Source organism: Delphinus delphis, chromosome 5, assembly GCF_949987515.2.
Source record: "Delphinus delphis chromosome 5, mDelDel1.2, whole genome shotgun sequence".
Classification (NCBI taxonomy): Eukaryota; Metazoa; Chordata; class Mammalia; order Artiodactyla; family Delphinidae; genus Delphinus; species Delphinus delphis.
Genome location: NC_082687.1, coordinates 38,615,405 through 38,632,628, shown reverse-complemented (window position 1 = coordinate 38,632,628; position 17,224 = coordinate 38,615,405). Strand labels below are relative to the sequence as shown.

General features: G+C 34.2%; 1 protein-coding gene across 3 annotated transcripts in view; it reads right to left on the bottom strand.

Annotated features, from left to right (window-relative positions):
- Nucleotides 1–1,899: 1,899 nt before the first annotated feature.
- LOC132425850 (microtubule-associated protein 9-like) overlaps nt 1,900–17,224 on the bottom strand; it is a 52,191-nt gene continuing 36,866 nt past the window's right edge. Inside the window, exons 14-20 of one of the 3 annotated variants that reach the window (XM_060012229.1) lie at nt 16,202–16,370; nt 15,251–15,340; nt 13,434–13,595; nt 13,172–13,317; nt 12,861–12,993; nt 6,323–6,436; nt 1,900–3,828 (exon numbers count right to left, since the gene is read on the bottom strand). In XM_060012229.1, the coding sequence (XP_059868212.1) occupies nt 3,799–3,828; nt 6,323–6,436; nt 12,861–12,993; nt 13,172–13,317; nt 13,434–13,595; nt 15,251–15,340; nt 16,202–16,370 (844 nt within the window). In that variant the 3' untranslated portion in view covers nt 1,900–3,798. Of the gene's footprint in view, nt 6,437–9,962; nt 10,116–12,860; nt 12,994–13,171; nt 13,318–13,433; nt 13,596–15,250; nt 15,341–16,201; nt 16,371–17,224 lie in introns of those variants that run through there. The other 2 variants (XM_060012230.1, XM_060012231.1) reach the window with 2 other exon arrangements.

Genomic DNA, 17,224 nt, shown 5'->3' with positions numbered 1-17,224 from the left:
AACTGGGTCGTACAGCAGGAGGTGACCAGTGAGCGAGCAAAGCTTCATCTGCTGCTCCCCATCGCTCGCATTACCACCTGAACCATCCCCATCTCCGCCCCCAGTCCGTGGAAAAATTGTCTTCCCCAAAACCAGTCCCTGGTGCCAAAAAGGTTGGGGACCACTGCTTAAGACTAAATGAGCCAGTGAGCCCTAGTCTGGCTCCCCTCTTTCCTTTTCTTTCTTCCTTTCTCTCTCTCTTTCCTTTCTTTCTTTTTCTTTCCTTTCTTCCCCTTCCTTCCTCTCTTTCTTCCTTTTTTTCTTTTTCATTGTTGTTGCTTAAAAGGAGTACACCAAGGGCTTCCCTGGTGGCGCAGTGGTTGAGAGTCCGCCTGCTGATCCAGGGTACGTGGGTTCGTGCCCCGTTCCGGGAGGATCCCACGTGCCGCGGAGCAGCTGGGCCCGTGGGCCATGGCCGCTGAGCCTGCGCGTCCGGAGCCTGTGCTCCGCAGCGGGAGGGGCCGCAGCGGTGAGAGGCCCACGTACCGAAAAAAAAAAAAAAAAAAAAAAGTAAAAAAATAATAAGTACACCAAGAAAAAAGAAGAGAGTTTTCTTGATAGGGCTCAATCTATTTAACTGTAAATATTAGAATATACATAAGCTTTCCCAACATAATGCAATCACTTTTTAAGTGTACAGTTACATAATTTGGAGGATATTCACATGGTTGTGCAAACAATCTCCAGAACTCTTTGTATCTTGCAAAACTGAAATTCTGTACCCATTAAACTCCCATTCCATGTCTTATAGTCCTGGCAGTATGAATCTGTTCCTAGCTTTACTTATGAAATTTATCTGTAGCACTGATGTGATCTTACAAAGCGATCCATGACACTTTTCTCAACTTGTACATGCACTACAGCAAGAAGGCTAATCCTCAGAGTGTGAAACCTCCTGAGTAACTGTCTCAAAGCCTAAGTTCCATAACCCACTGGATGTTTTGACTTTTTTTTTTTTTTTTTTTTTTTTTTGTGGTACGCGGGCTTCTCACTGCTGTGGCCTCTCCCGTTGCGGAGCACAGGCTCTGGACGCGCAGGCTCAGCGGCCATGGCTCACGGGCCCAGCCGCTCCGCGGCATGTGGGATCTTCCCAGACCGGGGCATGAACCCGTGTCCCCTGCATCGGCAGGCGGACTCTCAACCACTGCACCACCAGGGAAGCCCTGTTTTGACATTTAAATACTAGATACAGGCGTTTGACTAACTCCTTAAATATTCTGAATTATTTTTTCATTTCACAAATTTAATGAGGTCTACCATCACTAATAACAAGGCTATTGACTACAAGAATGTTGACTGTATTATTACTTATTATAGTCAACATTCTTAAGGAAACAAATTGCTCAAAAATAGGTTAAATAAATTGTAGTTGCATCAAAGATTATTTGAAAGGTGTAATAACATGGAAATATGTTCATTATATACTGTTGAGTGGAAAAAATCTGGTTACCAAATATGTAGTTTGATCTCATTTTTAAAGAATAAAAATATGTATGTTTGAATATATGCATGTATGTGCATGTGTTGTATTTTATATAATATACACACATACCTTTACACACATATGTATACAGACATATAGCAGCATGGTAGAGCAATAGAGACACAGAGAAAATTAGAGGAGAAAAGAGAGGGAACTGTACCTCTACATTATTGACAGCTTAATTTCATGTATGGAGGAAAATGAACTAGAAAATAAAAACTGGAAGAAAACAAAATAATTATGATTGTCTTTGGGAAAAGACAATGTGGGTAATTTTTGCTATTTGCATTTTCTAGTTATTAATAATTATATACTTACATTACCTTTGTAATTTGTGTAGTGTTTTAAGTAAAAAAGTTTTATATCCAAATTTTCAGTGATTTTTAATAAGATATATCAACAAAATGATTATTTCACCTTTAGCCCACAAATATAACTCATGCCATATTTTCTATCATTATGAAATACATTTGGGCACAGTCAATAAATAATATCACCCAATAAAATAAATCTTGTATGGTTCACTTTAATTAAACATTACATGAAAATATGCTACTAAAAAGCAGACATTAAACACATCTCCTAAAATAATTCTTAAAACATCCTAAATCCAATACCAAGGATTTAGTTGACACAAGTTAACATTATACAACTATATGTAACACATGTTTCAAAATAACCAAATCACAGGAAATTTTAAAGTAAAAAGAATTCAGAGAAGTCTTCAGTTAAATGTTACATAGTATTCATTATTTCTGTCAGCCAATGTACCTAGGAAGCAGGATAATTGATAGTACCTTTGCTTTGTGTAGAATGGAGGCATATGGGTTTAAATACTTTTTAATAGAGCACTATTGAAAGCAGAGTCAAAATTAAATCAGGAAAATGTGTTTTCTGTTTTAGTTTATTCTTGGGAGCTATTTTGACAAACATCAATTTCTCCTATTTTGTAAAATTCTTTTTCTCTACTGTATCTTAGCCCATGACTCAGGATTTTAAAAATGTCAGTATTCCCCCACATTTTCAGTGACAGTGTAGGTGCACAAACAGCTCTGATCTGGTGGACAGTTATGGAGAAGGCCGTGAAAGAGCAAGGGCACATCTGAGAGGATAAAAATCAATGACATTAATAATAATCACAGTTACAAGAGTTAGTGCAAAACTTTTATCAGATTATCAAAATTGTGGAATGGTGGACAGTCTACAGCTGGGAAACCTGATACCTGAGTTGTCACTCTAGATTTCTTAGTCATTTGTGTGAGCCTGAGCAAGTCAGAGGCTTTGGAAATCAGTTTCTTCAATTTAGAAATAAGTCTGGGCCAGGCTTATTAAAATTCCTTTCAGATTCACAGTTATATCACTCTAAGGTACATATACCTTTGGACACCTAACTACTATCAGGTACTGCTTTGGCAACATGAAAAATATCAGTTTCAATACTATATAAAACAATAAATGAACTACTAACCAAAATGTGGTACAATACAAACCACTGGAATATTGTTATCCCTGAACAGTTCTTATTTTCTTACATTAAGAAAATTTTAACCTCCTACTGATCTAAAATGCCATATTGTTTCTTTTTATTTATGTCACTAATTTTCTTGGTTATTATGAAACTTCATTTCTGAATAAAATTTTATTTTTTAGTATTATTATTTAAGTTTCTAGGGAAATTATTCTCAGTAATGTTTTAAAATATTCATTAAATTCCTATTTACTTTAAATGTTAGCATTCTTTAAGTGCTCAATACAGTTTACACAACTAGAAGTTTAATCTGAAAATCTATAGGCTTTTAGTGTCTTTCATTTGAATTAACATTCCCTCATAATAAAAACTTAATGAAAGTTAATGGTATTGATATCTGATAATTTCTTTTTTCTTTTTTTTTTTTTTTTTTGCGGCACGCGGGCCTCTCACTGTCGCGGCCTCTCCCGTTGCAGAGCACAGGCTCCGGACGCACAGGCTCAGCGGCCACGGCCCACGGGCCCAGCCGCTCCGCGTCACGCGGGATCCTCCCGGACCGGGGCACGAACCCGTGTCCCCTGGATCGGCAGGCGGACTCTCAACCACTGCGCCACCAGGGAAGCCCGATATCTGATAATTTCTAAAGAAATATGGGGAAAGCATACACTTTAAATAGACAAATACATTCAGGAGAATATTACCTGGCTTGATTCTCCCCTTTGGATCTCAGAAAGTAAATAGCACTGTATTTTCATCCAGCTCTGAGAACTCAGCTTTATTTCTGCTATAGGCAAAGAGGTGATTTCATTCAACTAGACAATTCAATCAGCACAGCTTGCTGTAAACAGGAAATAATATATTATTTAGCGTAGCAAGATGAAAATCCCATTTGAGGGAAATGACTTGCTGGGTCTTTGCAAACACCTCAATTTCCCTTTTCATTGACCTCACAAGCAATGCTAAGGAATTAGTATTTAGATTTCTTTTTAGAAGGTCCCAAACGCAGGTCACCTCTATATTCTCTTTTGAGTGCTACAACCTAGACTGGTAAGGAAAGCAGAGATTTCTTCTTATATGCCAACCAAGTGAAATGTTAACTCATCATTATCAGCCTCATCCATGTTAACCTTCTCACAAACATGAGGTGGGGAAACAAACGGCTCAAGGTAGGAAGTAAGTGAAAACAATGAACATTTATTAAGTCTTTTCTTATGTGCCATATTCTTTATATTAATTAACTAACTTCAATTCTCACAACTCAGAGGTGATAACAGTTAATCCACTATGCATGATAAATTAGAAGAAAATGTTCAGAATGCTTAAGTCAATATTTAATGTGAAATCTATGACACACACACTTAAGATCTCACATTCATAAAAGTAGCTGTACATTTTTCTATTTTTCCTTTTACTTCCCTGGAATTTGCAAATATCTTTTAAGCCCTGAATAGAATTCAATACAATAAATACTTAATCTTTTCTGTTTGGTACTGTGGGGGACACACAAATGAACTAAGGGAGGCCCTAAATACCATACTGATACTGCTGGTAATTAGTTCAATTTCACGACAGATTCTCCTAGTTCCAGTAGTATAAAAAGGCTTCCAGTTTTATTTATGAAATTTTTAAATTTATCTGTAGCACTGATGTGATCTTACAAAGTGATCCACGACATCTTTCTTAGCTTGCACATCCACTGCAGCAAGAAGGCTAATCCTCAGAGTGTGAAACCTCCTGAGTAACTGTCTGAAAGCCTAAGTTCCATAACCCGCTGGGTGCTCTGACATTCTAATACTAGACACGGGCATTTGACTAACTCCATAAATACTATGAATTATTTTTTTCATTTTGAAGATCTAATGAGGTTAACTGTTTCTAATAACAAACAGCTATTTCTTAAAGGAAAGATAATCTCTGGGAAACAATACATGATTTTAGGATCTGAGAAGTAAAATGTATTTTTAAGGTTGATATAATACAGAGGTCTTGACAGAATTTACAGTTCTCTGAGGTCACATGAGAGCATGAACATGAGCATCTGAATTCTAGAGGTAGAGAGACTTCATTAGCTCTAATCCCAGCTCAGTCACATGCTAAATGAGTGGCAAGTTCTTTGATTTCTCTGAGTCTCAGTATTTTTATCTGCAAAATGAAGCTAATAACACGTACTCTGAATAGTTGTTGTAAAGATCAAAAATAATACTTGTAAAGATCCAGTAGAGAGGATACAACAGGTACTTCATAAATAGTAACTTTTTTCTCATCTATCATTGCATTCCATCATTGGCTGCAGTAGCATTTCAACTCTGAGAGCATATATTTGGTCTGTGATAAACTAGTTGACCAGTTCAAGTATGAGTCCGATTAATGAGGATATGCAGAGATCAAATAAATAGATTCTTTGGACATTTTCTACAAATTACCTTCCCATACAGCTGTCTTCTAAATATAAGGTAGATGACTCTGGATTAGCTAAGAGGACAAAAATTGCCATTATCATCTTTATGGCTTTAGTTTGGGAAATAAAAATAGTGATAATGACCTTGGACTCTTGTGGAATTTCCATAAGTAATGTATATAATTACCATGAAATGGACATCTTTTGATATCAATGAAATAGTAAAGTGAGATAGAATTTAGGAAGACACATTTCAGAGGTCTGCTCATTATAAAGCGCCTATGACTGTCACTTAAGCAAAAACAGATAAAGTATACTCATATTAAAACATATGGCAACATTCTTAAAGAAAATGCCTCAATGACTGCATGATTCTACTGAACTACTGCCTCAGTTGACCAAAAGTCTAACTTGCACAGTGCAAATGCAACTACTTTGAGCTAAAGATTAGTTTTAGAAGAAATAATATTTGCATACTCCCCAGTGACCATTCATTTTAAAACCCGAATCTAGAGGTGCAATCATTCGCAAAATCAATTATTTCATGATTATGGTACCTAGATGGTTTTCTTTTTATATTGGAGAATAAACATACTAATAACATGCACAGGTTAGGGAAAGTGATCATGGATCATCAGACTATACAAATGATCAGGACATGAAAAAGGGTTATGTATTTCACTGGTAAAAGCAATATGATTATTCGCTCTTCATTTGAAGCAGTTTATCTACAGTTCAAAAATGCTTTCAATGCTTTCACTGATTAAACTGTAAAGCATCTTTTTCATTGTCAGCAGAAGTGACCGGCATTTAATTATTAAAATAGACTCTTCTAACTATAAATAATTGAATTAATAGTTTTAAATTTAGTTTGGCTAAAATTGGTGAATTGATAAATAACTAAATAATGCAAGAATAAGAATTATCAAAACACTTTTGAGAACACAGTTCTGCTTGGAGGGCTCCATGGAGGAAGTGCCTCATTTTCAAGAAAGGGATGATGTTTCTTTTGTTTCCGTTCAATTCTTTCCTTCCTTTCTTTTTTTTCCTAAAGAGAAAATAGAAAACTATTTATATATAAATTTATATACAAATATGACCATTATTTTCAAATCAAGTTTCTTGCTGAAGAACAAAATAATCATTATAAGGTATTTAAATGTCATTTGCTAGCTTAATTGGTTATAAAGTAATTAACAGCTAGGGAATATTGCTAATTTATGAGCATACTATTAATAGGCATTAACGCACCACTTAATTTTTAAAATATTAAAAGTGATAATATTTAAAAATTATGTAAAATAGGAAAAAAAGACCTGTAATCCCATAATTCAAAGAGAATAATTATTAGAAGTTAGTGATGACTTTCTGAGAACAGAGTCTCAGAAATAAATTTACTGGGTGCAAAGGTTGAATATGTGATGGCAGCAGAGGATACTTCACAGTGTTTAAAAATATTTGAATATTGAGGTTCATGTTTCTTTGCTTGTTATTGAGCTTGAGTACGTTTTCATTTCTTTAGTGCTTTTGTGAAGTTTTTGCTCTGTTATTTGGCTCTTCTAACTGTATGGTTACTGGTGCTTGTAATTTTTAGCAATTTACATTTTCATATAATAAATATTATCCTTGCAGCATTTTATCTACATTATTTTTAGTCCTTAATTTTTTACCAAAAAATTAATAGTTCAACCACAGACAACTAAACTGTTTAAAGAGTAATATAGTCAAAATTTGTGTACCCACTACCTGCCTTTTGAAATAAAACATGACCAATACTTGCGCAGCCCTTGTACCCACTCCCTCACCACACCTGCTTTCTCTCCACCATCCAGAGATAACCATTACTGAATTTAGTGCTTATAGTTGCAGTGCATCCCTTAATACCTTTATCACACACACGTATTCATCCCCAAACAACAAATAATTTTGTTTTGCAGGTTTTCCGAGTTTTGCAGGTTTTTTGAGTTTATGCTAAAAGGTACCATGCTATATATTCTTTTGCATCTGTCTTTTATTTATGACCATATTTCTAAGATCCATCTATATGGAGCTGTAGCTCTAGTTCATTGATGCACAGAATTCCAGTATATCAACATATCACAGTTTACTAATCAATTTTGGTGTTGAAGACATGATGTTCTAATGTTTTTTCCACACAAAGACAATGCTGCTGTAAATATATCCCTGTTTGATTCCTTGTGCTTATAAGCCAAGATTTTCTCTCCAAGTATATGCCTAGGAGTGAAATTGCCAGTTTGTAGGGTATGAATATGTTCGAATTTGCTGGACAATAATGATTTATTCTCCAAAGTTGTAGGAAATTACCCTCCAGCCGGCAAATATACTGATTTTTTATTATTAATATGCTGTATTCTATTGTTTGACATTTTATATTTAATGTTTAAATCTTCTGAAGTTTGTATTGCAGTAAAGTAATTGTTCGAAGTGATTTTATGTCCAAATGTCACAAATAATCCCAATTGTTATTGCCTCACATCCATTAATTTGTGTTCCTTCATTATATAGTACATCCTTACAGGTAATAGGTTCTGAAGCTATTATTCTACTTGTACTATACTATAATTTGTGCTCATTCATTCAATGTTAAGCACTGAGATCTTACTCTGGGTCAAGCAGTATACAGGGAGCCATGCATGAAGTGATTATAAAATACAAACACACAGGTTACTGTTCCTGTTCCTTAGGGAACTTTCAAAATCAATGGTTAATAAACAAGTACATAAACAACAGATAATTCCAAATTGTGTGAAATTCTATGAAACATATAAATAAGCTGTTGTGATTGATAAAAAATGAAAGGAAGTACTTACTTTCAAAGAAAAGTGGATTCAGGGAAAGTCACTTTGAGACGTGATGGGTAAGAGGAGCCACTGGTGATGTGCACTGAGGGGAGGGCACCCCACGCAGACAGAAGAGTGTGTGTGAGGACTCTGACAAGTGGGGAAAACTTGGGATGGGAGAGGAAGCCAGAGAGCCAGTGTGAAGAAAGCCTGGCGGGAGATGGGAGCGGGGTCCAGATGAGAATGACAAGGTATACGTGTAAGATCAGACGGGGCCTGGCAGGCCATGGTAACATTTAGAACACAGGTTTGGGAAAAAAAAAAAAAAAAGAGCTGTCAACAGGTGATTTGGAGAAGAAAGGCAGAATGCTGAGAGGTAAACCGGGGAACATGGCAGCAGAGGAGGAGACAGCTCAAGTGGAAGGGGAAATCGACTGTGCAGAATGCCCAGAGGTCTAGGAAACAGGGCAGAAAAGAATACATACCATACTCTAGATGCTCTGGCAAAATCGTAACTCTCAAAGTTTAGTTTAGTTTCAGAAAAGGGATAAGATGGGGGTTTACTGAGGATGAAAAGGATATGAAGAACTAAGGAAGTGTAAACAAACTTTCCAGAAGTTTAGCTATTAAAAAAGATGAGGATCATAGCTGGAGGGAAATGAAGAATTAAGAGAGTTTATTTTTATTAAGATTACTTATCCTGAGACTTGATGGGAATAATCCAGGAGGGTAGGAGAATGCAGATTCACAGGAGAATGAAATGGTAAATTCATATTTCATTGCTTGATTGGTACAGTCCTGCTTCATATTATTTTGAAAATATTATCTTCCATCGTCTCACATTTTTATTATACCAGGTGAATTTTAGAACCATTTCGTTTCCCTGCTATACTCCCTTCCAAGAAATGACTGAGTATCTGAGGATTAATATGAAATCTAAACAATGATCTAGGAATACTTGAAATGTTAATAGCATTTGGCCTTTCATCCTGCAGCTTGGACTGTCTCTCCATTTCTTCAAGTTTCTGCTAAAACTATAAAGTTTAGTGGTTTCCTTGTATTCCGAAGAGCAGTGGTGTCACGGAACACTTGGACAACCCTGCCTCTGCAGGCTGAATGGCTTGGGAGGAGTGGTATTTGGTAAATTATTAGGTGTCTATGCTTCTTTCATCAGTACATAAATGGAATTGATAATAATCACAAGAAGAATATGGTAATGTAAGGTTCCATTAACATGCAATTATTCACATACAACAGAAGGATTGAAGAGAGGTGTGAAATTTTCTTTTTGTCTTAACATTTTGCTCTTCGTAATGAGAATGTTTTCATCTTTGTTATTTCTAATAAACAGAGAACCTCCTTTCAGAATCCTAACTGAGAAAATAAAAGCTGTAATTGGACCACGGTCAATCATCTTATTACTTTAGAGAGAGGCAGGCCCTCTAGCTAGGTGAAAGAAAAGCAGTGACCATGCTGTGTCCTCAGAAACTGACTGAAAAACCTCACTGTCCATTCCATTTAACATAGGGAGAGAGAGGAACTGGAAGCAACCTTGAGTTTGCTGGCAGGTGCTAAAAAGTTAGGGCAGAAAATAGGCAATTAATTATCAACCTTAATATCAATTTACATGAATCAATGTTATCTTGAGTAATAATTAAAAGAGGTTTCTTAAAAAGTCCTCTTGTCTGTTGTTTGTTGGGGTCTGAATCTTTTGCTTATTTTCTTATTAAAGGTAACTATGAATTAATCTGGGAACCAGCTTGAAGAAGCATCTTACCTGATCTTTGGCTACAATTTTCACTTAAAACAGTGACCCATCAATTGCTCACTCCCCAAACTAGGTTGTACATCAAAATTTTGAGATGTTACTTTACATGAAAATTGAAGTAATTAGCTCTTCTGTATAGGGCTATTTTTCCATTCTCTCTGCAAACGAATTTCAATAAGACATTGGTAAGATGGGGAACAGAGCTGTAACATGTTGTACATGGATTTTTTTTTAGGTAGAGCTGTATTGTAGGGATATATTGTATACCAAAACAAGTTATTTTGTCTTAGGTCTTTGATGAGTTTTTATTTTCCAGAGGATTGATTAGAATGAGAAAGTGACTAACCACTGTAATGAAACATTGTGTACCTAACTATGACTTAGTCACTAAGGAAATTTTATCTCAATTTCAAGACAATGTGAAAATAAAACTGAAAACTGAAACATTTACATTCAGTTACTACTCTAAAAGATACTAGCAGAATTAGCATACGTCTCCTTAATATAAGAAGATTTTTAATTTTTCTTAGAACAAAGCATTATTTAAGAGTTTAATCTAAGGAAATCATCATAGAACACTACTATCCTCATTCAAATGACTGAACCAATTTTGATCGCCTTATTACTGTTTATCTGCATGTATTTAGCATTATAGCAGTACTAAAGTCAACACATAAACAACAATAAATTCTGTTGGTATTTTTATTAGGATTGCATTAAATTTGTAAATTACTTCAGGGAAAACTGACATCTTTATAGCATCATTATAAGATTGTTTCTATACAAGGACAGTTTTGTTCTAATTTCTCAGGTATTCATTTGTGTCCTTCAGAAGTTTTCTCTATATTGGTATTGCACATTTCCTAAGTTTATTCCTAAGTGTTGCATCTTTTTATCCTATCTTTAAATAGCCTGCTTTGGGTCCTGTGTGTGTCTCTAGCTACTACTGATTCTAAAATTTATGTGGAAAAAAACCCCCCAAGAATATTCAGAAATACATTGAATGAAGAGTTATGAAGGGAGATTAACCCAAACATATATGAAAATATATAAAGTCCTGACGATGAAACAGTGTTGTACTGGAGTATGTACAGTGAGATTGACCAATGGAACAGAAAGTTAAGAAATAAACAGACCTGAAAATATGGGAATGATCTAAGGTATCATACAATAAAGGCAGTACCTCAAATCAGTGGGTAAAAGTTGTGTTTTATGAAAGATGCATTTGGAAAAAATAAAGATGGAATCATATTTCCCATCATACACTAGGATAAATTCTAAGTGGAGCAAATGTTAAAATGTTAAATATAAAATCATAAAGTTATTAGAAGAAAAATGGGAGCTTTGACCCTAAGTTTTGGAGAAAGTCCTTTCAACTACACCTGAAAATCAGAAGCCATAAAAAAAGACTGACAGATTTGACACCTGAAAATAAAATAAAATTCTTCATGGAATAAAATGATATAAGACTTCCCTGGTGGCACAGTGGTTAAGAATCCACCTGCCAATGCAGAGGACACGGGTTTGAGCCCTGGTCCAGGAAGATTCCACATGCTGCAGAGCAACTAAGCCCATGTGCCACAACTACTGAGCCTGTTCTCTAGAACCCGTGAGCCAGAACTACTGAGCCCGCGTGCCACAACTACTAAAGCCCATGCACCCTAGAGCCCATGCTTCACAACAAGAGAAGCCACTGCTATGAGAAGCCCACACATCACAATGAAGAGTGGCCCCTGCTTGCCGCAACTAGAGAAAGCCTGTGTGCACAGGCGAAGACCCAATACAGCCAAAAATAAATAATAAATAAATAAATTTACTAAAATAATGATATAAGCAAAGTTGAGAGACCAAAAATACAATGGGAAAAAATTTGTAACTCATATCAGAAATGGTAGGCTAATTTCCCTAGTACATAAAAAAGCTTCTAGAAATCAGTAAGAAAAAGACCAACGAAAAAATGTTCAGTTTATGAATTGATACTTTACAGGAAAAATAATATAAATTATCCTCACACAAATGAAAGGATACTCAAGCTCAATCCTAACCAGAGAAATGCAAATAAAAAAATACTCTGGATGACATTTTTTTAACTTGCTGATAGACATGAATTCAAAAATCTTTGATAAGAAACCCTACTGGACCCTAAGCCCTGTGGAGAAATTTTGCACTTTTTGATTGCTGAACACGTGAATGTGTTAACTATTCACATAAAGTACTTATGCATCTGAAATGTATTACTTATTTACTTATTCAAAAATAAATGAATAAAATATATATTTATATTGATATTTTAAAATAGAAAACAGTATTTTGCTTGCCATCACTGAAAAGTAACTATAAACGTAAGTACATTGAAACAAAGAATATAAAGTCCTGCTAGATATCATTTCTCCCAACGTTCATACTTGATTGCTTTCATTAAAAAACCACTTAAATAAGACCTTCTCCTCGAGGTCATCAGAAAGATCAAAAGAAAATAAAAAATGGAATAACTTTCTCATTAAATACAATTTTACTGTGTGTCAGGACCAAGTTCCACCTAAATTAACCTGGTATACCTTCAGTAATACACTTGTCAGTACACTTTTTTATAATTTTAGGTAGGAGAATCATTGCAAAGGATGAATGGGCATGACTGGTAAGTGACTAAATGTGGGGATGCAGGTAAGGAACATTATTATGACTAAAGTTTTAAGCCTGAGTGTTTTAAGGAATAGTAGAATCATTAATAGAAATGATTAGATCAAATAAATTATGATATATGTAGGAGAGAATGAATTCAACAAGGTAGCTTCCAGGTAGAAATGGTCAGTAGGCATGGGACAAATAGAACTAGAATTAGGGACAGAAAAGTCAGAACAAGTACATTTAAAAGACACAGTGCATTAACAAATAACACCTACCAGCCATTTTTCATATTCATCAAGAGCTTGTTTATCTTTAGCTTTTTTCTCAGCTCTTTTCAGTTCTTCTTTTCTTTTCTCATTTATTTTCTCTTTTTCCTTTTCCTTGAAAACAGCTTCCTTTTTTTCATTCCTATGTAGGATAGTCAAAACACTGGCAAGTTAAAGGAGAATATATAATAAAGATTCCCTAATGTGTCTTTGCAATAATGAGACTAAGTGCATTAGTAACATTCAAGTAAATGAATTTTAGAAAAGCCTAAAGTGTTACTAATTTAAGATCTATCAAAACATTTATTATTTTGGATTACCATTTTTCAATAGCAGTTACGTTATCTTTCCTTTTCTCAGCAACAGTTTCTTCCTCTTTCTGTTTCTTTGCTCTTTCATATTCTTTCTCTTTTTTACTTTTCTCTTTAAGATATTCCATCTTTTTCTCTTTCCATTTTTCTAAAGACTGAAAAAGTTCAGTTACTTTATTTAATGTGAATATAATAAAATAGTAAAACCACAGTTAATCATTAATTTTCAAATATTTTAAAAATAATTAAGATATTCAAAACCATTGCATACTTGCAGTGCTTCTCTTTTTCTCACAGCATTTTCTTCTTCAGTTTTCTTCTTGGTTTTTTCCTCAAGCCTTTTTTTTGCAGCTACCTTCTTTGCTTCCTTTTCTTTCATGACTTTCCAGGCCTCAAATGATGCTAAGGCTTCTTCTCTCTTAGCAGCTCTTTTCTATTTTGGAAAAATAATAGACAGTAATATGTATATGTATAAATAGACAAATATAGATAGATATAGATATACATACATTCATTTTTTTAATTCCCTTCATATTCATCAAATTAGGTTTCAAAGCAATCTATTTAAAATAGATTTAGAGAAGTTAATTGATAAAGAATGTTATCTGAATTATTCACTGCATTTTAAAATGTCCTTTCTTAAACATTTATCAGATATTGATCTACTACCATGTATGGGAAGGAATTTTTTTTGGAAGTATACTGAACAAATGCTATGAAAATAAACTGTAAAAGGCTAATTGGTACTGCAAAGTGTTCATAATGCAATATTGCACTAAAAGAAAAATATCAGGAAAGTTACAGGCCAGAAAGGTAAAGTTATATACTTTACCTTTCTGGCCTGTAACTTTCCTGATATTTTAACTTTAACTTTACCTTTCTGGCCTGTCAGAGTAAGGTAAATTGGTCAAGTCACACAGTAAACTACAGATCTGTGCTTTAACCCTGAGTTTTGACTGACATCAGAGCATAAAATTCTTACTGCATAAACATATCCCAAGTGTTGAAAACATGTGCCAGATTAGAAAATATGTAGGTGAACATATAGCAAGTATGTTATTACTTTACTTACTTCAATCTAATCCCATAATATTCTATGTTTGCCTTATAAAATATTGCTTAGCATTAAATGATATAAAGCTTTATTATAGAGATAACATAATTTAGAAGTAAAAGTATGAGCTCCCTCACTGAGTTGTGAAGAGCAAATGAGGTGTCTGGTGCTGACTGTGGCAGATAATGCTGCAAAGGCAGTGCCAGTGTCCAGGCACGTCCCCTGCAGGGCTGCTCCACACAGTGCTGTGCGCTGGGGAAATATGTTTCTATCCATGGTAGTATTAAAAGCACAATGGGGGCTTCCCTGGTGGCGCAGTGGTTGAGAGTCCGCCTGCCGATGCAGGGGACGCGGGTTCGTGCCCCGGTCCAGGAAGATCCCACATGCTGCGGAGGGAGAGGCCACAACAGTGAGAGGCCCGCATACCGCAAAAAAAAAAAAAGCACAATGAAGGGTTGTTTTTATTTTCTTTTGTTTTTTTCAGGGATTTTACTTTAGAAGATAGGAAAGAACTGGACCATGTTGTAGGAAGGAGTTAGAGGCAGAAGGTGAAGTACAGGAGAGACTGAAATGAGAGCCCAGCTCCAGTCAGTGGGAAGGATAGGGGCAAATACTCAGGTAGAGGCTGGTCTTGAAGATACATACAAAACTCAAGATAGAAAAGGGGAAAACTGAAGGTTAATGTCTGATGACCCTTTATATTCCTGGCTAAGTTGTAATATCAAAGTCAATTTTTAATAATGAAATAGGTACATGGTCACAAGAAAAAATAAGTTCATAATCAGTAGTGCCAAAGCTATTGCTCACATATAAATAATAAAAATCTCTGTGTATCCATGTTTTCATGTAAAACAGTTATATTTATATCAAACTAAAAATGTATAAAGTACCAGAGAAATAAAATCAGAAATCAATTCTTTTATATACAATTTATTTCACCATTTAAAAATCAGTTGATTTAAAAATATTAAACATTCAGACTATTTTACTGACTTAAAAATCCAGAATATTTTTTACTTCTATATTCAGAATACCTGTTCATTTTGAATCCTTAAGTTTTCACTTTCGATTCTTTTAATTCTGTGCATTTCATGTAAATAAACATTTTTCTTTTCTAACCACTCCTGTGGGAACAAGAAAAAGGCTATATGATATTCAAAGTTTTGCAAATGAATTAGAATTCTTATTTCTGAAATATATGATTAAAACTTTAAAAAAGCAAAACATAAAACTTATAGATTTTATATGTACTAGTATCATTCTTTTTCTGATAATATTCTAATATGTAAAGATGAGCAAGAATTAAGAAAATCATGTGTATATATGATTTATATATGTGTAATATAATGTGTAATGTAATGACTACATATATTAACATTTTTCTCTGAAATTCACGTGGACAATTTTCCAAAGTGTACAATATTCTGTACAACAATTTTCCAAAGTGTACTATATTCTGTACAACTATATATACTAACATTTTTCTCGGAAATTCACATGGACAATTTTCCAAAGTGTACTATATTCTGTACAACAAATAAGACAAAAAAAAAAGACTTCTTTTTTGGAATTGTGAAAAAATTAGGACAGCTTTCTTCTATGTATGTTTAACTCAAATATAGAAAGTCTTAGGAAAGAAAAAAAAATTAAAACCCTTTTTGTTCATAACTATATAAACTTAAAGGAGAAAAAGTATAGAACATAGGTGTACCTCAACTACATTTTGCTTTTGCTGTATTTTTATCAATTGCCATGGCATATTCTCTTTCTTTAAAAACAACTAAGATCAGTTAAACAAAGCCTAGAAGGAGATAATTTAGTATACATATTAAAAAAAAAAAGCTTTGGATTGCTCAGGTATTATAAAGGAAATAAATTAAACATTAAATCATCATCTCTGACAGGGTCATTTTACTTCCTGATAAACAAACCTTATGTAAGTGATTAATTCTTCTAATTTTTTAAAAAAATATTTTCCTTTTTACCTGATAAATAGCTGCCCTTATGTTATCTGCTCTGGCAGGTTTTGTACTCTGTTTCTGTGAGGGCTTTTGGTCCAAGACTCTCAAAGTCCCTAAATAGTGAGAAGTGGGAACTGTCAATGGAGTTCTCCTTAGAGAACCAGGTTTCCTTAAGAACTCAGAGGTCACTAATCTGAAAAGATCCAAATGAATCAAGATAAACTATTACAACTCCACTTGGCAGAGACAGATTCATTAGATTTTGCAAATACTATATTTGAAAACTACATTATAATTTAATAAATTATAATTACTTTGAAAATGATGTGTTCTTAGTATACAAAGACCCCTATTCAACCTAATTTAAATTTTATTACTTAAAGTTATATAGCTTCAATGCAATTTTTCTTTTAAGGTTTTGTAATTAAAACATTTTTAACAAACATGGACTCAAGTTACATGGGAAAAGACAATATTAATAAGTAGGTTTTAATAGTTTCTTATGTTATTTTGCTACATAAACCATCTTAAATATAAAGTTAGACTAGTAACCTCTATTTCAGGGTTGGTGGGAAAATCTGGCCCCCCATCTATTCTGGTATATAAAGTTTATTGCACCCTGGCTTTTTCATTTATTTGCATAATGCCAACAGTGTCTTCCCTGCTACAATAGCAGAACTGGGTAGTTACAACAGAGACCATATGGCCTACAAGACCTGACATATGTCCTAACTCACGAATTTACAGAAAATGTTTGCTGACCCCTGTTACATTTGACTAATGATAATTTAAAAGATTCAGAAGGTTTTGAATAGCATTTATGAATTCTTATCATTTTAATAAACCAACTTAGTCCATAGAACCTCTAAGTTTAAAGTACAATTTTTCATGTGTTGGACAAAGACATTTAATAGAGAAGGTGAATGCTGGACTTCAGCTTTATTACCACTGTATATCTTCTGTCTCAGGAAAAACAGGAGAAAGAAACTATATCCCAGGAGCAATGTAGAACATAGAGGATCCTTAATCAATTCCTTTTTATAAATG